Genomic DNA, 24,017 nt, shown 5'->3' on the forward strand with positions numbered 1-24,017 from the left:
TGAGTTGTACATATAATTGGTATTGAAGAAGTTTAGGAGAATGATTTCCATGAGAAAGAAAAGTGCTTCCAGATATGGTAGAATTTGAGCCATATCCTTAAAATGAAGGGTGGGAGGGAATGGAGAGAACATTCCAGATACCTTCCCAGTGAGTAAGCCAAAATTCAGTATATTTGGCATGTGACGGGAATGTGGTTGGATAGGTAGAAAGGAACTTTGGGGGTTTTTGGTTGTTTTTTATTTTTGTTTTTTTCTGAGACTGAGTCTCACTCTGTCACCCAGGCTGGAGTACAGTGGCGCAATCTCTGCTCGCTGCAACCTCCGCCTCCTGGGTTCATGGCGATTCTCCTGCCTCAGCCTTCCAAGCAGCTGGGATTACACGCACACACCACCACGCCTGGCTAATTTTTGTGTTTTTGTAGAGACAGGGTTTCACCATGTTGGCCAGGCTGGTCTCGAACTCCTGACCTCAAGTGATCTGTCTGCCTTAGCCTCCCAAAGTGCTGGGATTACAGGTGTGAGCCACTGCACCTGGCCGGTAAAAAGGAACTTTGAACGCCACATTAAAGAATTTGGGGCTGGGCACAGTGGCTCACACCTGTAATCCCAGCATTTTGGGAGGCTGAGGCAGATGGATCACAAGGTCAGGAGATCTAGACCATCCTGGCTAACACGGTGAAACCCCGTCTCCACTAAAAAATACAAAACAATTAGCAAGGCATGGTGTTGGGCACCTGTAGTCCCAGCTACTCTGGAGGCTGAGGCAGGAGAATGGCATGAACCTGGGAGGCGGAGCTTGCAGTGAGCTGAGATTGCACCACTGCACTCTAGCCTGGGCGACAGAGCAAGACTCGATCTCCAAAAAAAAAAAAAGAATTTGGATTTATCCTGTAGACAGTAGGGAGCCACTGAAGATATTTTAGTAGTAGAGTGACTTGTTGAAGGAAGTTGAGGAGATTACTCTTGTGTCTGTATATGTGATAGCTGGGAACCAAGAGACAATGAAGGTAAGAAAACTAAGTTAGAAGATGTATAACTCAGAGGTGAGGTAATACAGGCCTGAATTTGGAGGATAGAGTAGGGATATGAACTGGAGAGGCAATAGAGGAAGTGGTTAAGAATACTGACTCTGGCATCATACAGGTCTTTATCTGAGTCCCAGCTTAGACATTTACTGACTGAGTTACATTGGGAAGATTATTTAATATCCCTGAGCCTCAGATTTCTCATTCATGAAGAATAATAACACCTAGCTTAGAGAGTGGTTATATGGATTAAATGAGATAATGTAAGTGTTTAGCATAGTAGTGGAAACATAGTAAAAACAAGAAATTATTGGGCCGGGCATGGTGGCTCATGCCTGTAATCCCAGCATTTTGGGAGGCCAAGGCGGGTGGATCATGAGGTCAGGAGATCAAGACCATCCTGGCTAACACAGTGAAACCCTGTCTCTACTAAAATACAAAAAAATTAGCCAGGTGTGGTGGCAGGCGCCTGTAGTCCCAGCTACTCAGGAGGCTGAGGCAGGAGAATGGCGTGAACCCAGGAGAAGGAGCTTGCAGTGAGCAGAGATCGTGCCACTGCTCTCTAGCCTGGGCAACAGAGCAAGACTCTGTCTCAAAAAAAAAAAAAAAAAAAAGAAAAAGAAATTAAGTCAATGCCCGAAATATTGGAAGGAAGACTCAGCATGACTTGGTAATTGTCTGAATGTAAAGAGAGTCCAGATGACTCTTTTATTTTCAAGTACAGGCAGTCCAAAGAGACCTAATTTGAAATTTTAAAAATTGATTTGGTTTTAGATGTGTTGAATTTGAGGTAACAGTAAGTATCTGATAGGCTATTGGAGATTTGATTCTGGAAGTTCAGGAAGAATATAAGATTTAGAAATCAACAGCAAAGATAATGGGAAATACTAAAGACTATTCAGATTGAAAAGACTTCAGATCTGAACCTTGCTGTAAATTTGCATTTAAATATGGGCCCGATATTGTTTTATTAAACAACGAAGAAGGAATTATCTAAGAAGCAGAACTAGGAGGATTGGTTTACAGAAGCCAAAAGGGCCCGGGCATGATGGCACGTGCCTATAATCTCAGATTTCTCATTCATGAAGGATAATGTTTAAATGTTATAAGAAACCCTGTCTCTACCAAAACCACAAAAATATAGCTGGCTGTGGTGGTATGCACCTGTAATGCCAGCTACTTGGGAGGCTGAGGAACGAGAATCACTTTAACCTGGGAGGTGGAGGTTACAGTGAACCAAGATCAGCCACTGCACTCCAGCCTGGGTGACAGAGCGAAACTGTCTTAAATGTCTCAAAAAAAAGAAAAGCCAAAGGGAAAGAGGAGTTGAATAGGAAAGGATGACTGCTGCTAGTGTCAGATGATTCCAGTATTATAAGTTAAAAAATTATAACTGCTTCACACAGCTCAAATGTTGTAAGAAAAAAGATTTCTGGTGGTTAAGAAACGATGAAGGAGAGAGTAGAGAGAGAATTTTAAGAGTCCATTTGTTAAGGAATTTTGGTGTCAAGGCTGGGTGTGGTGGCTCACACCTGTAATCCTAGCACTTTGGGAAGCATAGGCAAGCAGATTGCTTAAGCTCAGGAGTTCGAGACCAGTCTGGGCAACATGGCGAAACCCCGTCTCTACTAAAAAATACAAAAAATAGCCAAGCATAGTGGCGCATGCCTGTAATTCCAGCTACTCGAAAGGCTGAGGCACGAGAATCGCTTGAACCCAGGAGGCCGAGGTTGCAGTGAGCCAAGATCACGCCACTGCACTCCAGCCTGGGTGACAGAGCGAGACTCAAAAAAAAAAAAAAAACAAAAAGAATTTGGTGTTGAAAAAAGAAAGAGAGGACTATCTGACTCTGATGTCCTTGGATTGACATGCAGTGATATCCTCTGCTTTCTGGTGCCCTGACATGCCACCTCTCACCCATACCCCGTTATGGGGTTCTCAAAGACTTTGGCCTCTGTGGATCTGAGCAATACCACTCAAGCTCCTACAGCAGCTGCCACTGTTTCTAACAGCTTTATTGAAATATAATTGACATATCTACATTTCACCATTTAAAGTATACAATTCAATTGTTTTAGTATATTCACAGAGTTGTGCAACTATGACTGTAGTCTAATTTTGGAACATTTCATCATTCCCAAAAGAAGCCCCACGCCCATTAGCAGCCATTCCCCATCTCTCTGCCTCTCCAGCCTCTGGCAGCCACTGATCTACTTTTCGTCTCTATAGATTTGCCTTGTCTGGACATATCATGTAAATGGAATGAAACAATATGTGACTTTCTGTGTTTCTTCTTTCACCGAGCATGTTTTCAAGATTCATCCATGTTGGAGCATTTATCAGGACTTCATTCCCTTTTATTGCTGAATTAATTCATTGTGTCGTACCACCTTTTATTTATCCCTTCTGTTGATGAACATTTTGGTTGCTTTGCTCCTAGTTTTTGACTATTACGAATAATGCTACTAGGAATACTCATATACAAGCTTCTGTGTGGATGTTTTTTGTTTCTTGTAGGTATACACCTAGAAGCAGAATTGCTGGGGTCATATGGTAACTCTTTAACTTTTTGAGAAACTGCTAGAACTGTTTTCCAAAGTGGTTGCGCCATTTTACAGTGCCCTCAGCAATGTGTGAGAGTTCAATTTCTACACATCATTGTCAACATGTGTGACTGCTTGCCTTTTTTTATTTTAGCCATTCTAGTGGGGTCAAGTAGTATCTCACTTTAGTTTTGATTTGTACTGCCTAATGATTAATGATGTTAAGCATTTGTTTATATAAGTACTTGTTGACCATTTGTGTGTCTTCTTTGGGGAAATGTTTATTCAAATCCTTTGCCCAGCCAGGCATAGTGGCTCATGCCTGTAATCCCAGTACTTTGGGAGGCCGAAGCAGGAGGATCACTTGAGCTCAGGAGTTTTGGACCAGTCTGGGCAACATAGTGAGACCCCAGTCTCTACAAATAATACACACACATACACACACACAAATCCTTTGCCCATTTTTATTTATTTACTTATTTATTTTTCTGAGACAGGTTCTCACTCTGTCACCCAGGCTGGAGTACAGGAGTGCAATCTTAGCTCACTGCAACCTCTGCCTCCCAGGTTCAAGCACCTCTTGTGCCTTAGCCTCCCAAGTAGCTGGGATTACAGGTATGCACCATCACACCCAGCTAATTTTTGTATGTTTTTGGTAGATACGGGTTTCACCATGTTGGCCAAGCTGGTCTCGAACTCCTGACCTCAAGTGATCTGCCCGCCTTGGCCTCCCAAAGCTCTGGGATTACAGGTGTGAGCCACCATGCCCGGCCCCCTTCGCCCATTTAAAAATTTGATTATTTGTCTTTTTATTACTGAGTTGTAAGGGTTTTGAATTATATTCTGGATAGAAGTCCCTTATCAGATATATGATCTGCAAATTTTCTCACATTCTGTAGGTTGTCTTTTGACTCTTTTTTTTTTTTTTTGAGATGGAGTCTAGCTCTGTCGCCCTGGCTGGAGTGCAGTGGCCGGATCTCAGCTCACTGCAAGCTCCGCCTCCCGGGTTTAGGCCATTCTCCTGCCTCAGCCTCCTGATTAGCTGGGACTACAGGTGCCCGCCACCTCGCCTGGCTAGTTTTTTGTGTTTTTTAGTAGAGACGGGGTTTCACCGTGTTAGCCAGGATGGTCTCAATCTCCTGACCTCGTGATCCACCCATCTCGGCCTCCCAAAGTGCTGGGATTACAGGCTTGAGCCACTGCGCCCAGCCTTGACTCTCTTGATTGTGTCCTTTGAAGAACAAAAGTTTTAAATTTTTATGAAGTCTAGTTTATTTATTTTTTTATTTTCTCATTTTGCCAGCAGGAAGTCAAAGTTTTTCTGTTTTTTTCTTTTGTCACTTATATATTTTATATCATGTCTAAGAATGTGTTGCCTAACTCTACGTTACGAAGAATTACTTCTTTGTTGCCTAAGCTTCTTTTTTTTAGATATGGAGTCTCACCCTTGTTGTCCAGGCTGAGGTGCAGTGGTGCAATCTCGGCTCACTGCAACCTCCGCCTCCTGGGTTCAAGTGATTCTCCTGCCTCAGCCTCCCGAATAGCTGGGGTTACAGGTGCCCACCACCACACCCAGCTAATTTTTGTATATTTAGTAGAGATAAGGTTTCACCATGTTGGCCAGGCTGGTCTTGAACTCCTGACCTCAGGTGATCGGCCCACTTTGGCCTCCCAAAGTGCTGGGATTACAGGCGTGAGCCACCGTGCCTGGCTGCCTAAGCTTCTTTTTAATAGATTTTTTTTTTTTCCCACATGAAAAACAGTCTTCTCTTCCAAGCTTATTTAGTCAAGTCTACCCACCACTTATTCTGATTTACACACAAGGAACATCTCTTTTTAGATTATTCTTGTTCAACAAGACTTCCATATGCCAAGCATAAGACACCTTCTGAATGCCAAGCACTATGCTAGGTTTTATGGGAAACACAAAATAAAAATGATATTGTCTTATATACTGGATAATGGAGATGCACAGATGACTATAACTCCGACTTTGCAGTCTAGAAGAGATGTTAAGGTAGATAGGCAAAAAAGAAGAATAACCATGTTAAGTGACATGATTTACTTAATCAAAACTTCTCAGGGACTGATTCTAGTTGCTGATGAAGTTCGCCATTAATATGCAATGCAATGAGAAAAGTACAGTATGCTCTTTCTTATACAGTTATGATCATTGATGTAAAGTTTTGTAATGATGCTACTTGACAATATAAGAAGTTGGCAATCCAATATTGATCCCCCTGTTTTTTGTGGAAGTTGTTTTCTTGTCTGTAAAATCAACCACCTGCAACCACTGGTTCAGAGGACAGATTATTTCTGGCTCTGGGGTAATCAGAGGAGACTTGATGGAGGAGTTGCTCTGGGCCTGGTAGGTTTGGATAATTTTGAACAGGGCCAAGTATAACAGGAAGGAGAGTCTGAATGAACAAATGCAGCAGAGTGGAAATTATCTTCTGAAACATGTTTCAAGGATTGCATGATGGGAAACCAAGGTTGAGTGGAGTAGACAGCCGAGGCTGGGCACGGTGGCTCACACCTGTAATCCCAGCACTTTGGGAGGCCGAGGCACGTGGATCACCTGAGGTCAGGAGTTCAAAACCAGCCTGGCCAACATGGCAAAACCCCATCTCTTCTAAAAATATAAACCTTAGCCGGGTCATGGTGGTGAGTGCCTGTAATCCCAGCTACTCAGGAGGCTGAGACAGGAGAATCACTTGATCCCAGGAGACGGAGATTGCAGTGAGCCAAGATCACGCCACTGCACTCCAGCTTGGATGACAAGAGTGAAACTCAAAAAAAAAAAAAAAAAAAAAAAGAGTAGATAGCCGAGATGGATGACCTCTAAAGCCAAAATGAGGAGGCTCAACTTGATTCTCTGGGTAATGAGAAACCATTAAAAGGGCCAGGAGGAGTGGCATGTTGAAGAAAGGTGGTGCTTTAGGGAGATGAATCTGATAGTACTAAAAAGTAAGTTACAAGTAGGGAGACTAGTTAGGAGGTGGTTGAGGTTTATAATGTAACAGTATTTGTGTTTTGTTTCTGGCTGGAAAATAATTTGATCTTTCCTCAAAAGCCCTAGATCTTTGGCAGTAGTGGTTAGGAAGTAAGTGGCAAGGTTGTCTGTGATGTAGTGAATTAAGCCAAGCACTAGAGGTCTGAGAGCTGCCACCTTCCATAGGCAACTGGAAACACTGGCTGTCCAGCACAATGCATGACTTAGCCTCACAGAAATTTCAGAGTCAAAGACCCTGGGCCCAGAGCTCTCATGGTAAGAAGCTTGAACTCCAAATGCTTGGTCATGAAGATTAACTTTGCCCTAACCTACAGATGCTTATCCAACCCCGCTTTGTGTTCTGTATCAGCTAGGCAAGAGGAAGGCAGAGTGACACCATTTCCTCACCTTTCAGTGGCTGGCTATGAACAGCAGTCTCTCTCCTTCCTTCCCTTCCTCACTGTTTCCTGCTTTATAGGATCAAGGGGCCATGGCTGCTCAAACAAGTCAAGGCTGGAGATGGATCTTTGTGTCTTTGTGTGTTTTTGTTCTCTCTACAATTGACTCAGCTGAGCATGGTGTCAGTGGACACATGGGTGTCATAGGGAATAGGAGAAACAAGAAAGGAAAAGAAGTTACATCTCTTCCGGATCCTGAGGGATAGCTGTTATGGTCTTGGCCAGTGGTTTCTCCAAAGGCTTCTTTCTAAGGCCCTGAAATCCGAGGGCATGGCAGTGGAGTCCAGATAGTAGTCACCTTGGGAGGAGCCCTAGGCAGGGCTAGTGTTTGGGGACCAACCCCTGCTTGAGACTATCTCTGTATTCAAGCGTAGCAGCAGGGAGCAGTGACACGAAGTGGACAGAGACCTCACCGCAACTTCCTGTACAAGTGGCTCTAGCTGCAGTTTCTTCCTTTTTTCCTTATTCCCACAGAATTGGCCCAGAACCTGAGGAGGGTGGAGCAGGGAAGGAGCAGAGGACTCTGTAGGTCTCCAAGCAGAACTGAGATTTTTCTCTGGCCTAGGAGAGACCACTGTCCCCTGCCTTCCTTTCCCTGGGAAGATAGGCTTCCTGGCCTCTCAGCCCAGCTAGAGGGATTCTGCCTCCACACAAACCCAGCTGGACCCAGCTGAGCACTGACTGAGAACCGATGTATGTGAGAGGGGCCAGTTCTACTTCAGCCACAGCAAGTAGACCTCTGAAAACCCAGGGAACTGAATTGAATACCGTGTTAGGAAGAGGGCCTGCAGCCTCCAGGTCCTTAAGACTTACCACCCCAGTGTACAGAAGCCTGCCTAGCACCCCGTCTCTCTAGGAAGACCAGTGCTAAGACTCGTGGGCCATCCACCAGGACTGAGTTCAAGTTACTGCTGGCAGAATGGTGACTGGTCCCTGCAGCCTCCTTTCTGGGCTTCAGGAATCCCCTCCCAGGCTGACTGCCCCACCCTGAGGCTAGTCTGGAATCCTGGTTAGAGGAAAAAGCTGGAAAACAGAGTCATTCACAATGGGCAAAAAGAGGAGGGAGAGGTTTCTGGTTAAGATATAAAAGGAGGAGCCTAAAGAAGGAAGGAAGCTCCAAGGCTCTGCCCAGACATCTTCCCTGAGACGCCTAAGGACAAAAGAGGAGCTAGACACAACTCTCCCCATTTTTCCTTTGCTGTCTTGAGAGTTCTCCATCTTCCAGCACTGACTGCCCTCTGTGGCTGGCTCCTTTCTCTACCCTCCCCCTTCCCTAGGCTAAAGGGCCCACAGGGACTGGAAGGGAGGGAGGCTGAGTGGCTGTGCTGTGGGCCTGCCTGCTCCTTTCCCTTCCCCCTTCCCTTAGCAGCAACGTCACCGCATCACCAGCAGCCGCGGCAGCAGCACGGAGACTGGGGCTGGCATTGCGCAGCCTCCCTGCATTAGCAACGATGCCATTGTATTAGCAGAAATCAGATCTTAGGAAATCGGTCCAGTTCCCCTGTGTGGTCCCGTGGAACAGTGTCTCAGCTGGAACTGTCGAGGTAGAGCTTGGTCGGAGTGCAAAAGGGACAGACACATCAGGGGTCCAGCTCAAGGCTCCTGACAAAGGTATGGCTCAGGGAGCTGGGGGAGGGGCAGGGCAGAGATGCTAGGATACTGATCAGCACATTTGGGCCCTGGCTTCTGAGGGTTGGCTTTGTCTTTCCAAAAGGGAGAGGGGGACGGTACTGGGGGGATAAAGGGAGGAACGTGCGGGAGCACAGCATTAGACAAGCTCATCCATGCATACATTTGGGCTATGGTGCAGAGATGGGGAAAAGCCAAGGCTTGGGCTAATGCCATTTATGCTATTTTGTCAAGAAGCAGATTGCATCCTTCCTTTTTGGGCATTTCTAATGAAGCTTCTAGTATGGGTCAGGGATGGGGGAGTCAGATCTAGAAACAAAGGCTTAATGGGAGGAGACACCCCTATAGCTACTGTAAGTTTATGATGGAGAACATGCAAGGATCCATGCAGCTTTCAAGAGAAGGGGCTGGGAAGCCTTTCTGTCCACACACACATACATACATACATACATGCACATAGCTATACATGCACATAGACACACATACCATATCTTCTGGTGCTATGGGAGCCACCAGGCTCCAGGTAAGGATGGAGTAAGAAAACAGGGTGCCCCACAGTGTGTGGCAGGGGCAGGGACAGTCTTTGTAATGCCTAGGGCACCTGACCTGTTACAATAAGCCTTCAAGAAGAGACCTAAGTGTAAGCTAACACTCCCAAATCTACCCTCCCGCCCTTCTCCCTTTGATCCTACCCAGGAGAGGACCAGTCAGGAAAAGGGTTATCAGTCCTACAGAGGCATCTTATCAGGATCTCAAGTCAAGGTCAGATTGCTAGAGAAGAGCAATTGAAGACCACTGTCTTTCCCATCTTTATTCAGAAGGCCAAAAAAGAGGGAAGGGTTCTATGACTGGCAGAAAGACATTGATGACCATAGCTAGAGGAAATCTTTTTTCTGGGGTTTTCCTACCCAGAGTTGCTCCATTGCTGAGCAGGTAGGAAGAGTTCCCTAAATTCCCATTTCCACACCTGTAATCCCAGCACTTTGAGAGGCTGGGGTGGGAGGATCACTTGAGCCTAGGAGTTGAGACCAGCCTGGGCAACATGGTGAAACCCTGTCTCTACAAAAAATTTAAAAATTAGCCAGGCATTGTGGTGTGCACCTGTAGTCCCAGCTACTAAGGAGGCTGAGGTGGGAGGACCACTTGAACCCAGGAGTTCAAGGTGCAGTGAGCTATGATTGCATCACTGCACTCTAGCCTAAGCAACAAAGCTAGACTGTCTGTAAAAAATAATTGTAAAAAAATTCCCACTTCTAATAACCACCTTGGTAGAGGGTTCAAAAACATAGGATAATAGGAGACAGTAGTGCCATGTTGTGCAAATATATAGTTGAGGAATACACTGGATAGTTATGGGAGTGTATTTGTTCCCAGGAAGTGTCTAGGAATGTGAACCACAGAGCAGGGAAAAATGAGACTTGAGACCATGTATGGGGCAGGGAGATGAGGGCTGGGAACTGGGGCAGGAGGTGAGATTGACAAGTGTGATCAGAGCCTGGGGACAGTATGAAAGGGACTGTAGGTTCATAGAATAGAGAGGCAGATAGACATAACCTGTGTAAATGGAGGCTGAAATGTGGGTCTACCCAGGACAGGTAGGGTGCAGCTGCTCTGGGAGCAGAGTAATTGCAAGGACTTTAGGAAGAGGGTGTGGCCCCAATCATTTTCTTTGGAAGGCCATTGTAGTGGAAATAATTACAAATTGGGCAGACCTGGGAATGAATCCCATCTCAGATGTGTAAATATGGGCAAACTACTTATACACTCTAAGCTTTGGTTTTCTCATCTTTACAATGGGAAGGATTATGCCTACTTAAAAATGTTACAGTACATTTAAAGATGATGTATGTAAATTAATGGCATATAAGTGTTGAATAAATGATCATTTATAGTATTACAATATGACAAGAGACACCCATTTGGGACAAGGGCCAGGAGAGAGGCTCTCATAGAAAGCTTTTCCTGATTTTGGAGAGCACGACTTCATAACTTTATACTGGCTGAGACCACCATTCCACTCTACCTGGTAGGCATAGCTAGAGGGCTCATCTTCTGAAAGAGCTGTCTTCTACTTTCTTCTTATTCTGGATCCTCTGTTTCTTCCCCATCCTCATCTTCCATGTCTCTCCATTTAGTCAGGACAGAAAAAGTCTGAAATGAGCTCTTCCAGCTCAGTGTTTTCTCTTCACCTTCATTAGAGGGGATGGGCCACTTGTCTTGATGTAGAAAAAGTTACTCCCAGGAAAGGAGCCTGAGATACACTCTCAGTAAATGTTCTCTATGGTGTCATATGTACAGTTTACTCTCTTTTTTTCTTTTTTTTTAAGACGGAGTCTCGCTCTGTCACCCAGGCTGGAGTGCAGTGGCACGATCTCAGCTCACTGCAAACTCCGCCTCTTGGGTTCAAGTGATTCTCCTGCCTCAGCCTCCCAAGTAGCTGGGATTACAGGAGCATGCCACCACACCCAGCTAATTTTTGTATTTGTAGTAGAGACGGGGTTTCACCATGTTGGCCAGGATGTTCTCAATCTCTTGACCTCATGGTCCGCCTGCCTCGGCCTCCCAAAGTGCTGGGATTACAGGCGTGAGCCCCCATGCTGGGTCTACTCTCATTATATTCTTAACTGATCAAGAAAAAAGGTCAAAAGTTAGGATTCCTGAGTCTCATCTTAATTCTGTTATTTATTCACTGAGTGGTCTTGGGCAAGTCATTTCATTTTTCTGAATGTAAATTTCCTTATTTTTGAAAATGAAGATGGCTCTGCCTCCTTTGGTAAGTTTATGTAAGGATCAGTAAGATATGACATACATAAAAAGTGCCTTGTAAGTAAATGTGAACCGGGTGGGCAAAGCATGAGTACAAAATCTCATGAGATGCCTGGAGAACTTCCCCTTAGATGGCTGAATTGGAATCGTCTATGGAGGAGCCATTGCTGGGCATTTCCCTTGGTTGTGTGGAGATCAAAAAGGAATAAGATCTTCTCTGAGATACAGAAGTATAAAATAAAATGAAATCAATCAGTGAAAGAGCTTGACAGTTAAAAGTAGGATTCAATACAACCTAAATGTAAAAGCTAAAACTATACAGCTTTTAGAAGAAAACCATAGGTACATTTCTTTATGATCTTAGGACAGGTAAAGATTTCTTAGGATACAGAAAGATTTAACCATAGAGAAACAAACTGATAAATTGATCAATTTAAATTTAATAAATTAAAAACTATTTATCAAAAAACACAGTTAAGAAAACAGACAAGCCACAGGCTGAGAGAAAATGTTCATGAGACATATTATTTGACAGAGGACTTGTATCCAGAATGTTAAAACTCCTATAATTCAATCATAAAAAGACTAACAACTCAGGTTCTTTTAATGGGAGAAGTAGTCAACAAATAACCAGGCACCTACTGTGTTCAAGCACAGAGTTCACTGTATTGCAGTCTCCAGCCTCGGAACTGTGCTCCAGTCTGGGAGATAGATATGTCAACATCACATTACAACTGTTAGTGCCCTCCAACCAAGGGCTCCGTCATCTCCCACACTCATGTGTCCTTTGTCTCTGATTTAGAGTCAGCTTTCTGCATTCTGTATCTGTGCATCACGTTTTCCACATTAATGCATGTATGTCCTAGTAATAGTTTTGTGGGCAGAATCATACATTCTTTTATGTGATACTTGTGAATGCCTCTTGAAAATGCTTTAAAAAGGAAGAAAAGGTACTCATTGAAGGTCAGTGATGGCTGCAACCCATAAGTACCCCTAAAATTACTGCTATCTACGTAAGAAAGTTCTCCATACTCCTTTTAGTCCAGGCTTCGAGATTATGGCCAGGACTCCAGGGGGAACCTAGTATGTATGAAAGGAGAAACCCCCTCAAAGAAAAAAAAATTGTTTAGGCCCGGCATGGTGGCTCACACCTGTAATCCTAGCACTTTGGAAGGCCAAGGCAGGTGGATCACTTGAGCCCAAGAGTTCGAGACCAGCCTTGGCAACATGGAGAAACCATATCTCTACAAAAAATACAAAAATTAGCCAGGCGTGGTGGCACACGCCTGTGGTCCTAGCTACTCAGGAGGCTGAGGCTACGGTGAGGCTGCAGTGAGCCATGATCGCACCACTGCACTCCAGCCTGGGAGTGAGAACCTGTCTCAAAAAAAAAAAAAAAAAAAAAATTTGCTTAAATTTTTAAAATTTCTTAAAAATTGCAAAAAAATGGGTATTTATTACGTACAAATTAGAAAATACAGCTGAAGCAAAAAGAATAAAATTAAAAGTAATCCAAATCACTCAACAGAGATAGGCACTAGTAACAGTTTGTTGCACATTACAGATTTTCTTCTATGCATACAGACATGTTTATTTACAAAAATGGTGACAAACACCCGGCTAATTTTTGTATTCTTAGTAGAGATGGGGTTTCACCATGTTGGCCAGGCTGGTCTTGAACTCTTGACCTCAAGTGATCTGCCCGCCTCAGCCTCCCAAAGTGCTGGGATTACAAGCATGAGCCACCGTGCTTGGCCTGATTTCAAGACATTCTATTTCTATAGATTTGCCTATTCTAGACATTTCATATAAATGGAATCATACATCATAAAAGCCCTTTGTGACTGGCTTTGATTGTGCCCAAATTTTTGGCTACTGTGAATAATGCTGTTATGAACATTTGTGTACAAGCTTTAGTGTGAACATATGTTTTCGTTTTTCTTGGGTATATACCCAGGAGTGCAGTTGCTGGGTCATGTCATGACACCATGTTTAACATTTTGAGAAACTGTCAGACTTTTCCAAAGTAACTGCACCATTTTACAATACCCCCGGCAACATTTCAGGGTTCTCGTTTCTTCATGTCATCATTTGCTAGTTGTTATTGTCTGTATTTCTTATTTTACCCATCCCAGATGGAGAGTAGTAGTATCTCGTTGCAATTTTTATTACTCTAATGACTAATGATGTTGAACATCTTTTCATGTGCTGGTTAGCCACTTGTATGTCTTCTTGAGAGAAATGCCTATTCAGACTGTTTGCCCTGTTTTAAACTGGATCATATGTCTTTTTTTCTTTTTGAGACAGAGTCTCACTCTGTCGCCAGGTTGGAGCGCTGTGGCATGACCTCAGCTCACTGCAACCTCCGACTGTGGTTCAAGCGATTATCCTGCCTCAGCCTCCCAAGTAGCTGGGATTACAGGCATGCACTACCACACCCAGCTAATTTTTATATTTTTAGTAAAGACGGATTTCACCATGTCAACCAGGGTAGTCTCGATCTCCTGACCTCGTGATCCTCCCGCCTCCTCCCAAAGCATTAGGATTACGGGCATGAGCCACCGTGCCCAGCCTCAAATGTCTTTTTATTGTTGAGTTGTAAGAGTTCTTTATATATTCTGATTAGAAGTCTTTTATCAGGTATATGAGTTGCAAATATTTTCTCCCATTTTATGGATTGTCTTTTCACTTTCTTGGTGGTATCCTTTGAAGCACAAAAGGTCTTGGTTCTTACCGAGTCCAATTTATGTTTTTTCTTTTGTCACTTGTGCCTTTGGTGTCATATCTAAGAAACCATCACCTAATCCAAGATAACAAAGATTTACTCCTATGTTTTCTTCTATAACCCTTAATCTTGTAGCTCAGACTCTCTTAATGTCTGCCCTTCTACATCTCTACCCATTAGCCCAATAAACACACAAAGGCTTGGAAGCTCAACAGGGGAGCCTGCCTTCCTCTCAGAAAGTGGGGGAGGAAGCAAGATTGTAAATAATAATTGCTGCTTAAATTTAACACAATTGTATATTAATACCTTGTCCCTCATACATATACTTAGCCATATTTTTTATGCATTGTTTGTTCATGTCCTTGAGTATATGTGACTTGCCTCAGCCCTTACCACATTCCACATGATGAGCTGGGACCCTATGGTCTAAATGAGTTAAATTTTAAGAGATTGATGGTGTCAAGGATTCAGTTAAATGATGAATAAGAGAAAGGCAATGGGGGATTTAGACTCAGGGTGAATGAAAAGGAAATAATAGGAATAAAAAAAGAAGGGAAATGAATGAATATGGAACATTACATGTGAGGAGTCGAAGGGAATGAAGACTGTTGCAACCTGAACGTGGAAACACAGCAGACTAGAACTTGAGCAGGCCACACTGCCATGGTGCAGCCAAGAGACCAGAGAAGCTCAGGATGGGTTCTGTGTCCTTGGCACCAGGAGACCTTGAACAAGAGAGAACTTTGCTTTAGCCTATAAGAGGTAAAACTGGGATGAGAAGACTTTCTAGTGGATCCCATTAGTGAAGGTTCTAAGCTAAAACTGGGCAGCATTTGGGCACTTCAGGATGTCTATCCTGAGCTAGACACATGTTAAGAATGTATTATGCCTTTCACGTTTATCTTATGATGTGTTAGAATGATACAAAAGACATAAAACTAGGTCCCCCCACCCCCATTGAGGAGGAAGAGGTTGACATCAGTCATAACTTGCAGTCACCCTAATGCCCAACTCAGTCTCTGCATTCAAGAAGTTCTAGTACAGCAGTGAGGATAGTAAGGATACTTAGCCCACGGTCATCAGAGAGGGACAAATATTCTGGGGCTCATAGGACGAGAAAGGGGATCAGAGATAACAGTCACTTGGTCAGATCATACTGTATATTTTAAAATATGCTTCTTGCAAAATTACAGCTTATTGCTATGAATTCATATTATTCATCATTTTCCCTCTTGTCTGTAAACTTGTGTGCTGTAGCTGTGTCTAAGCCTTAGACGTCCTAGATGTTTTTTTCTTAATTGTGTCATTATTCATAGTTTTTTTGTGCTAAGGACTAGTCATTGTTTACTGCCAAGGACATAGTCCTTGAAAGAGAAGGGGAAAGTACTGCCCAAACCTTCATATGTGGCATTAGAAGGACTTGGCCTTTTGTCATAATTTGATGCATGGTGACCTTAAAGTTAAGGGGGACCTCAGGTGCTGCACCTGTGCAATGCAGAAAGCATGGTTAGGTCCCCACCCACCTATTGGGCTGTGTGGTCAAGCTCCATCTTGACTCAAGCCTTTTCTCTTCCTGGGCTCTTCTCCATCTGAAAATGCTGTAGGGAAGGGCATGCCCCTGACTTCCAGGGAGGTGACATTAGGTTCCCTTTCTTTCCTTCTCTCTCCAGGTGCCAAGCTCTCCTGATGAAATGTGTTCTGCCCCACTGGGCTCCAGGGACAGTGTCTGGTGCTGTTGAAGCCCTTATTCGAACTTTCCAGAATGGATAGTCCCCCAAAGCTGACTGGAGAGACCCTCATCGTTCATCACATCCCCCTGGTGCACTGCCAGGTCCCAGACAGGCAGTGCTGTGGAGGAGCAGGTGGAGGTAGTGGGAGCACAAGACCTAATCCCTTCTGCCCACCTGAGCTGGGCATCACCCAGCCTGATCAAGACCTAGGACAAGCTGACTCCCTGCTATTCAGCAGCCTGCACTCTGCTCCAGGAGGAACTGCACGGTCTATAGACAGCACCAAGAGTAGGAGTCGGGATGGAAGAGGCCCTGGAGCCCCCAAACGACACAACCCCTTCTTGCTGCAGGAGGGTGTGGGTGAGCCAGGACTTGGTGACCTGTATGATGACAGCATTGGTGACAGTGCCACCCAGCAGTCCTTCCACCTGCATGGCACTGGCCAGCCCACCTTTCATCTATCCTCTTTCCAGCTGCCACCATCTGGCCCCGGAGTGGGCAGGCCATGGGGGGCAACACGCAGTCGGGCTGGAGTGGTGGAAGGGCAGGAACAGGAGCCAGTGATGACCTTGGATACCCAGCAGTGCAGCGCCAGCCACTGCTGCCGGCCAGAGCTGGAAGCAGACACTATGGAGCTGGATGAGTGTGGGGGACCTGGTGGGAGTGGCAGCGGGGGTGGAGCCAGCGATACCTCTGGCTTTTCCTTTGACCAGGAATGGAAGCTTAGTTCAGATGAATCCCCAAGGAACCCTGGATGCTCTGGCTCAGGGGCCCAGCACTGCCGCTGCAGTAGCACATCCAGTCAGTCTGAGGCAGCTGACCAGTCCATGGGCTACGTGAGTGACTCTTCCTGCAACAGTTCAGATGGTGTGCTGGTCACCTTCAGCACCCTCTACAACAAGATGCATGGCACTCCCCGTGCCAATCTCAACTCTGCCCCACAGTCCTGCAGCGACTCTTCCTTCTGCAGCCACTCAGACCCTGGCGCCTTCTACCTGGATCTGCAGCCCTCCCCAGCTGAGTCTAAGATGTCTTATGAGTCCCATCACCCTGAAAGTGGAGGAAGGGAAGGGGGCTATGGTTGCCCTCATGCCTCATCTCCTGAGCTTGATGCCAACTGCAACTCCTACCGCCCACACTGTGAGCCATGCCCAGCAGTGGCTGACCTCACAGCCTGCTTCCAAAGCCAGGCCCGTCTTGTTGTGGCCACACAAAATTACTATAAACTTGTCACCTGTGACCTGTCCTCCCAATCATCCCCAAGCCCTGCTGGCTCTTCCATCACCAGCTGCTCTGAGGAACACACCAAGATAAGTCCCCCACCAGGCCCTGGCCCAGACCCAGGCCCCAGCCAGCCCTCTGAGTATTACCTATTCCAGAAGCCAGAAGTCCAGCCAGAGGAACAAGAAGCAGTGAGTTCCTCCAGTGAGGCAGCAGCTGCTGTGGGCCCACCTGTGCTTGAGGGGCAAGTATACACAAATACTTCACCCCCCAACCTCAGCACTGGACGTCAGCGCTCCCGCAGCTATGATCGCAGCCTGGAACGCAGCCCTCCTGTCCGCCTGGGCTCACTGGAACGCATGTTGAGTTGCCCAGTGCGCTTAAGTGAGGGCCCTGCAGCCATAGCCGGGCCTAGCTCCCCACCCAGGAGGGTCACCTCCTTTGCCGAGCTGGCCAAGGGCCGGAAGAAAACTGGAGGCTCTGGCTCGCCCCCACTTCGTGTGAGTGTTGGGGACTCCTCCCAGGAGTTCTCACCCATCCAAGAAGCCCAGCAAGATCGGGGGGCCCCACTGGATGAGGGCACTCGCTGTAGCCATAGCCTGCCACCCATGCCCTTGGGGCCAGGCATGGACTTACTTGGCCCAGAGCCAAGTCCACCCTGGTCCACCCAGGTCTGTCAGGGACCCCACTCCAGTGAGATGCCTCCTGCTGGCCTTAGAGCTGCGGGGCAAGGCCCCCTGGCTCAGCTGATGGATCCAGGGACTGCTCTCCCGGGGACCCCAGCCAACAGCCATACCCAGAGGGATGCAAGAGCTAGAGCTGATGGTAAGAAGCCTAAGGGTTAGCGAATATGTGGCTATTCACCAGCAGGATATGCATGGCCACCTCCGTGACGGGTCCCCGCCAAACCACCCCGTCCATACCACCAGAGGTTCCACATCCTAGATCTGTTATCCCTCCAGGCCAGGGCAGGTCACACAGCTACAGTGGAGTGGGCTCACTGAGGAAAGACAGAGGACTCAAAAATACACTGAGCAGACCCGGCGCAGTGACTCACGCCTGTGATCCCAGCCCTTTGGGAGGCCGAGGCGGGCGAATCACTTGAGGTCAGGAGTTTGAGACCAGCCTGACCAACATAATGAAACCCCATCTCTACTAAAAAATAAAATTTGCCAGGAGTGGTGGCACCCGCCTGTAATCCCAGCTACTCAGGGGGCTGAGGCAGGTGAATCGCTTAAACCCAGGAGGCAGAGGTTGCACTGAGCCGAGATCACACCAATGCACTCCAGCCTGAGCAGACAGGGTGAGACTCTGTCTCAAAAAAAAAAAAAAGAAAAAATACACTGAGGAGATAAAATCAGCAGGACTTAGAGGCTGATTGGGAAATGAAGGATTCAGAAGACTGATTCTGAACCTGGATGATGGGAAAGATGAGGCCATGGATAGGGGCTGTAATCACAGGAGATTTCCTGGAAGAGGGATAAGACATCAGTTAGGTTCGGACATTTAGGAATTTGCGGTGCCTAAGGGGCAACCAAGGGATACGTCTAACAACAACACACACACTGAGCGTCAGGTTTTTTTTTTTCTTTTTGAGACGGAGTCTTGCTCTTTCGCCCCGGCCGGAACACAGTGGCCTCCCTAGGCCAGCTCTTTCCCTATTTATTTTGTTACATTTTAAATAAATATTTTATACCAGTGTATTAAGGGGGTGCTGGTGACAGAGAGATGAGATGAGAGGGATGACTGTTTTCAAGGATTCCAGCTAAGGATGGAAACAGAAAATGTAGTCGATCATTAAAATGCAGAGATGGCAGTGTTGCGTACTGGCCAGTGAGAGGGGTATCTAGATCAGACTGAAATGTCGGAGGAACTGCTAATGCAGTTTACATTTAAGGCCAATCTAGAAAGATGATTAGGATTAGTCTTTGTGAAGAGTTGTAAGAAGAATGTTCTAGGCTCACAGGATAGTCTGTACAAAACCACAAAGGTACAGAATAGCTTGACCCTTTCTAGGAACTGCATATAATTTGGTGTAGCCATAGTGGAAAACAGGTGGAACCACTGAAAGATTTTAGTCAAGAGAAATGGCTTTTGGCATTTGTTTGGTTTTGTTTGGTTTGGTTTTTCTGTCTGCTTAATTGTATGTTTTGATTTGCATTTTAGAAAGATCACTGGTTGTTTGCTCCTTCAGGCCTTGTTTAAAAAAAAAAAGTAATTGGGCTGGGCAGTGGCTCATGCCTGTAATCCCAGCACTTTGGGAGGCCAAGACGGGCGGATCACGCGGTCAGGAGATCGAGACCATCCTGGCTAACACGGTGAAACCCCGTCTCTATTAAAAAATACAAAAAACTAGCTGGGCGAGGTGGCGGGCGCCTGTAGTCCCAGCTAATCAGGAGGCTGAGGCAGGAGAATGGCGTAAACCCAGGAGGCAGAGCTTGCAGTGAGCTGAGATCATGCCACTGCACTCCAGCCTGGGCGACAGAGCGAGACTCCGTCTCAAAAAAAAAAAAAAGTAATTGGATCACTGGTTGTTTGGGTAGAAGATGGACTGGAAGGGGTGTCTTCCCTGAAGTCAGGAGAAAGCACTGTGCAGATTGGAAAGTCATTGGAATAAAAGTGGTAGCTGGCACTCGCTAGACGTGGTGACTCACACCTGTAATCCCAGCACTTTGGGAGGCCAACGCAGGCAGATCACCTGAGTTCAGGAGTCCAAGACCAGCCTAGCCAACATGGTGAAACCCCATCTCTACTAAAAATACAAAAATTAGCTGGGTGTGGTGGTGCACACCTGTAATCCCAGCTATGTGGAAGGCCGAGGCAGGAGAATCACTTGAACCCAGGAGGCAGAGGTTGCAGTGAGCCTAGATCATGCCACTGCACTCCAGCCTGGGAAACAAAGTGAGACTCTGTCTCAAAAATAAAAAACAAAAGTGGTAGCTAAAACTATGCTTGTGGCTGAGAGAGGATCCAGGGAGAATATGTGGAGTTATAAAGGGAAGAAGGGGATACTGTGACTTAAGGGATGAGCAGCAGCCTTAAAAGAGACTGAGAAAAATTAGGACAATAGAAGAAAAAGCAGGAGAGGTCAGGCATGGTGGCTCATGCCTGTAATCCCAGCCCTTTGGGAGGCTGAGGTGGGCGGGTCACCTGAGGTCAGGAGTTCAAGACCAGCCTGACCAAAATGGTGAAACCCCATCTCTACTAAAAATACAAAAATCAGCTGGGTGTGGTGGCGGGTGCCTGTAGTTCCAGCTACACACGCTGAGGCAGAATTGCTTGAACCTGGGAGGCAGAGGTTGCAGTGGGCCAAGATTATGCCACTGCACTCCATCCTGGGTGACAAAGTGAAAGTCCATCTCAAAAAGAAAAGAAAAACCAGGAGAGAGTAAAGTCACAGGAACCAAAGGAGGAGAAAGTTTAAAAAAAGAGTTTGAACCAAAAGAGTTCTAAAGAGAAATCACCTAAGATAATGAAGAATCCTGAAGGCAACATTCGGGAGTAGTGAGAGTGGAAGCCAAATCTCAGAGGGTTTAGAAGGAAAGGGAGGTGAAGCAGGGATAGCAGAGGCTCACAGCTGTCCTGTAGCCTTAGGTTGGATCTGTTGGCTTTGCAAAAGAAAATGTTTAAAAGCCATAAATAGTATCTGTGCTGTCAGGGAGATCACAGTCCGTCAGAAGACCTCATGCTCCTAACATACGCTGAAGAGCTGTCCTTGGGGTGGGCACAGGAGGGAGATCTCTAGGGAAGAGGCAGGATCAGAAACAGCAAGGATCGAGTGGGTCCTTTGAACCCACTCCCTTCTTAGAGTGCAGTGTCTGTCTGCTGGGTGCATCTTATGGGATACTATGACTGGCGTTCTGAGGGCAAGAAATATCCTGGTCAGAGATGTGCGGAGAGGTGTTAAAAAGTATTTTCTCTATCAGATTAAGACTTTTCATATCAAGATGCTGCTCTGTTCCATAAGTCTCCAGTCTTCTCTTGATTCTGTACAGCTTTTTTCTAAATCAAAAACGAATGACAATTCATCAAGCTTTGAATGACAAAAGAAGGGACCAGTAGATCCAATCTAGGAATGACAGTATAGAAAGCTGAGAAGGTCGGCTGGGCATGGTGGCTCACACCTATAATCCCAGCACTTTGGGAGGCTGAGACAGGAGGATCACTTGAAGCCAGGGGTTTGAAACCAGCCTGGGCAATATAGTGAGACCCTGTGTCACCAGAAAAAAAAAAATTAAAAATAGCTGGGAGTGGTGGCACACGCCTGTAGTCCTAGCTACTCAGGAGGCTGAGGCGGGAGGATCGCCTGAGCCCAGGATTTTGAGGCACAGTGAGCTATGATCCCACCACTGCATTCCAGCCTGGGCAAAAAGTGAGATCCTGTCTCTAAAAAAAAATTAAAGTAGGCCAGGTGTGGTGGCTCACACCTGTAATCCCAGCACTTTGGGAGGCTGAGGTGGGCAAATTATTTGAGGCCAGGAGTTCGAGACCAGCCTGGCCAACATGGAGAAACCCAATCTCTACTAAAAATACAAAAATTAGCCAGGCGTGGTGGCACACGCCTGTAGTCCCAGCTACCTGGGAGGCTGAGGCACAAGAATCACTTGAACCTGGGAGGCAGAGGTTGCAGTAAGCTGAGATCACGCCACTGCACTCCAGCATGGGTGACAGAGTGAGACTCTGTCTCAAAAAAAAGTAAATTAAAAAAAAAAAAAAAGGGCAGCTGAGACGGCTCTTTTGAGATACTGAGCAGCAGAATCAAGATTTAAAGGAATCTTACTGAATCTTGAAAGAACAAAACTAATAAAGCAGAGACCAATGTGAAATTTGATATGTAACCTGCACTGGAGTTGATTTGGGATATTTGATTGCAAACTCAGAATGAGTCAGCAGTTGGTAGAGCTTCCAAAAAGTTAAGATGAGTGGATTCACTCATAGACTCCAGAAAGAAAGAGTGGATAGTCTCTCACTCCTCCGAACCAGTGAGTGCTCAGTGGTATTCCATTGAGTTCTGGGCACCACATTTTAAGAAGGAACCGGGGGACTGGGGCTATTTGACCTAGAGAAAAACTGACTCGGGTGAATACAGTCTCTGTCTCTGGTTTTCTTAATGAATGTCACATAGAAAAGTGAGAAAACTTATTCTGTGTATTCCCTGAGGGTAGAACTAAGACCCATTCCCCACAGGGACCCCCTTCTTACCTGATCTTATTCCTCTGCCTCAAACTGTATCCTGGGAACTTAGCAGAGAGGAGTTTTAAAAGGGTAGGAATAAGCAGTCTAATTCAGACATACTTTATATAGGGGGTATAAGAAAGCTGTGGTTGGGATGACCTAATCCGATAGCCAGAGTCAGCTCAGCCTTGAAAACTGATAAACAGGCGGAAAGGAAGAACACATTCCCGATGGGAAAAGCAGTGTGCTTTATGACAGGGATGTACTGGGAAGAGTAGGGTCAGTGGGGGCAGGTGTGGAAGTCTGAGGGGAGAGCAGCCTAGCTTGTAGCAGGTGTGGGCACCTAGCTCGCTGAGAAAATTAGACTTTATTCTGGAAGATAAAATTTGTATCTCAGAAGCTAGTTGGTGTATGTAAGAAGCTTCTGGTTGTAGTGAGACTGGCTTGAATCAAGAGTGACTGTGGAGATTCCCTCATTTAACAGATCGTTATTCACTGCATACTGTGTGCCAGTCTCTGTTCCAGGCATTATGGATCCAGCAGTGAACAATATAAAATCCCACTTTTCTGGAGCTCTTATGAGTAGTAATGGACAATAAACACACTAAAAGGACAACTTTTAATTGCTGGAAAGTTCAACAGTGCTGAAAAGAAAATGAAACAAGATAATGAAATAGAGAGCAACTTGCCAGGGGGGCTGAGGTAGTCAGAGAAGGTCTTATTGAGGGGGTGGTATTTGAGCTGATGCCTGAATGGTGAGAAGATTCAGGCAGAAAGAAAAGCAGGTGCAAAAGGCCCAGAGATGTTCATGCACCTGGTATGTTTAAGGACGGGGAAGTGTGGCTGGAGCACAGTGAGCCAGGGAGAAGGCAGAGTTTGTGTAAGCACTGACTGGGGACAGCAGGAGGGTGGAGCTTGAAAGTGTCCCCTGGGAGTGATTCAGAAGCACCTCCCTAATGGGATTGTGGTCCCCATCCCCTCTGACTCTTTGATGTAAATAAGATGAGAGATAGGAAAACCTGGCCTGATACAATTTCACATGTAGTACAATGTGGTAAAAAGAACAGTGGCTCCGAAATCAGACTCTGGGTTAGGCAGAATTCTAGCTCTGCCACTTCCTAGTTGTTTGACCTTGAGCAAGTGTTTTAATCTGTCTACATTTCATATTTCCTAATCTGTCAAGAGAACTAATTCCCGCCTCACGGAGATAGCCCCCCTGCTGGCGAGCGTTCACCAGGGCTTTAGGCCGGGTGCATGCTTATAGTGCCATCTTGCGTTTATTGGGAGATCTACAGTGTTTTGTTGGAAGTACAGTCCATCCACTGTCCCACTCCAATGTCCTGGAGTTTTGTGTTTAGTTCTGAGCACCATATTTTGAGGGACATTGACCTGAAGACTGCCTGAAAGAACAGGAGAGGCCCAGCCTTGGGGAACATACCTCCGTTCAGGGGGAGCAAATGTGGACTCTGAGGTTCCAATACCAGGATCGTGAAAAGAGTGGGGAGTAGGGGTAGATACGGATAACAGGAAGGCTGCAAGTAAAGAAATATCTTACTATGGTTAGATATGCTCAAGAATGAAATGTGCTGGCATGATTGGAGATGGGATAATGAGCAAAAGCTTGAAATCAATAACATCTGAAACATTTTCATCACTGAAAATGTGTGACTGTGACTCCAAGACTTAGAAACAAAGAAAATGGTTCTGCCATTGACAGAAATGGAAGTCATCGGAAAAAATGAGAAAGGTAATG

At 45.8% G+C, this 24,017-nt stretch overlaps 1 protein-coding gene across 7 annotated transcripts in view; it reads left to right on the forward strand.

Annotated features, from left to right (window-relative positions):
* Nucleotides 1-24,017, forward strand: part of RUSC2 (RUN and SH3 domain containing 2) — a 69,569-nt gene that overhangs the window by 38,404 nt on the left and 7,148 nt on the right. For 4 of the 7 annotated variants that reach the window (XM_037998282.2, XM_037998283.2, XM_007968827.3 and 1 more), the window contains one exon: nucleotides 15,809-17,914. The exons of 1 other annotated variant lie outside the window; for it this stretch is intronic. In XM_037998282.2, coding sequence (XP_037854210.2) covers nucleotides 15,901-17,914 — 2,014 coding nt within the window. In that variant the 5' untranslated portion in view covers nucleotides 15,809-15,900. Of the gene's footprint in view, nucleotides 1-7,492; nucleotides 8,630-15,808; nucleotides 17,915-24,017 lie in introns of those variants that run through there. 2 more of the 7 variants (XM_037998281.2, XM_007968830.3) reach the window with 2 other exon arrangements.

Source organism: Chlorocebus sabaeus, chromosome 12, assembly GCF_047675955.1.
Source record: "Chlorocebus sabaeus isolate Y175 chromosome 12, mChlSab1.0.hap1, whole genome shotgun sequence".
NCBI classification, from domain to species: domain Eukaryota; kingdom Metazoa; phylum Chordata; class Mammalia; order Primates; family Cercopithecidae; genus Chlorocebus; species Chlorocebus sabaeus.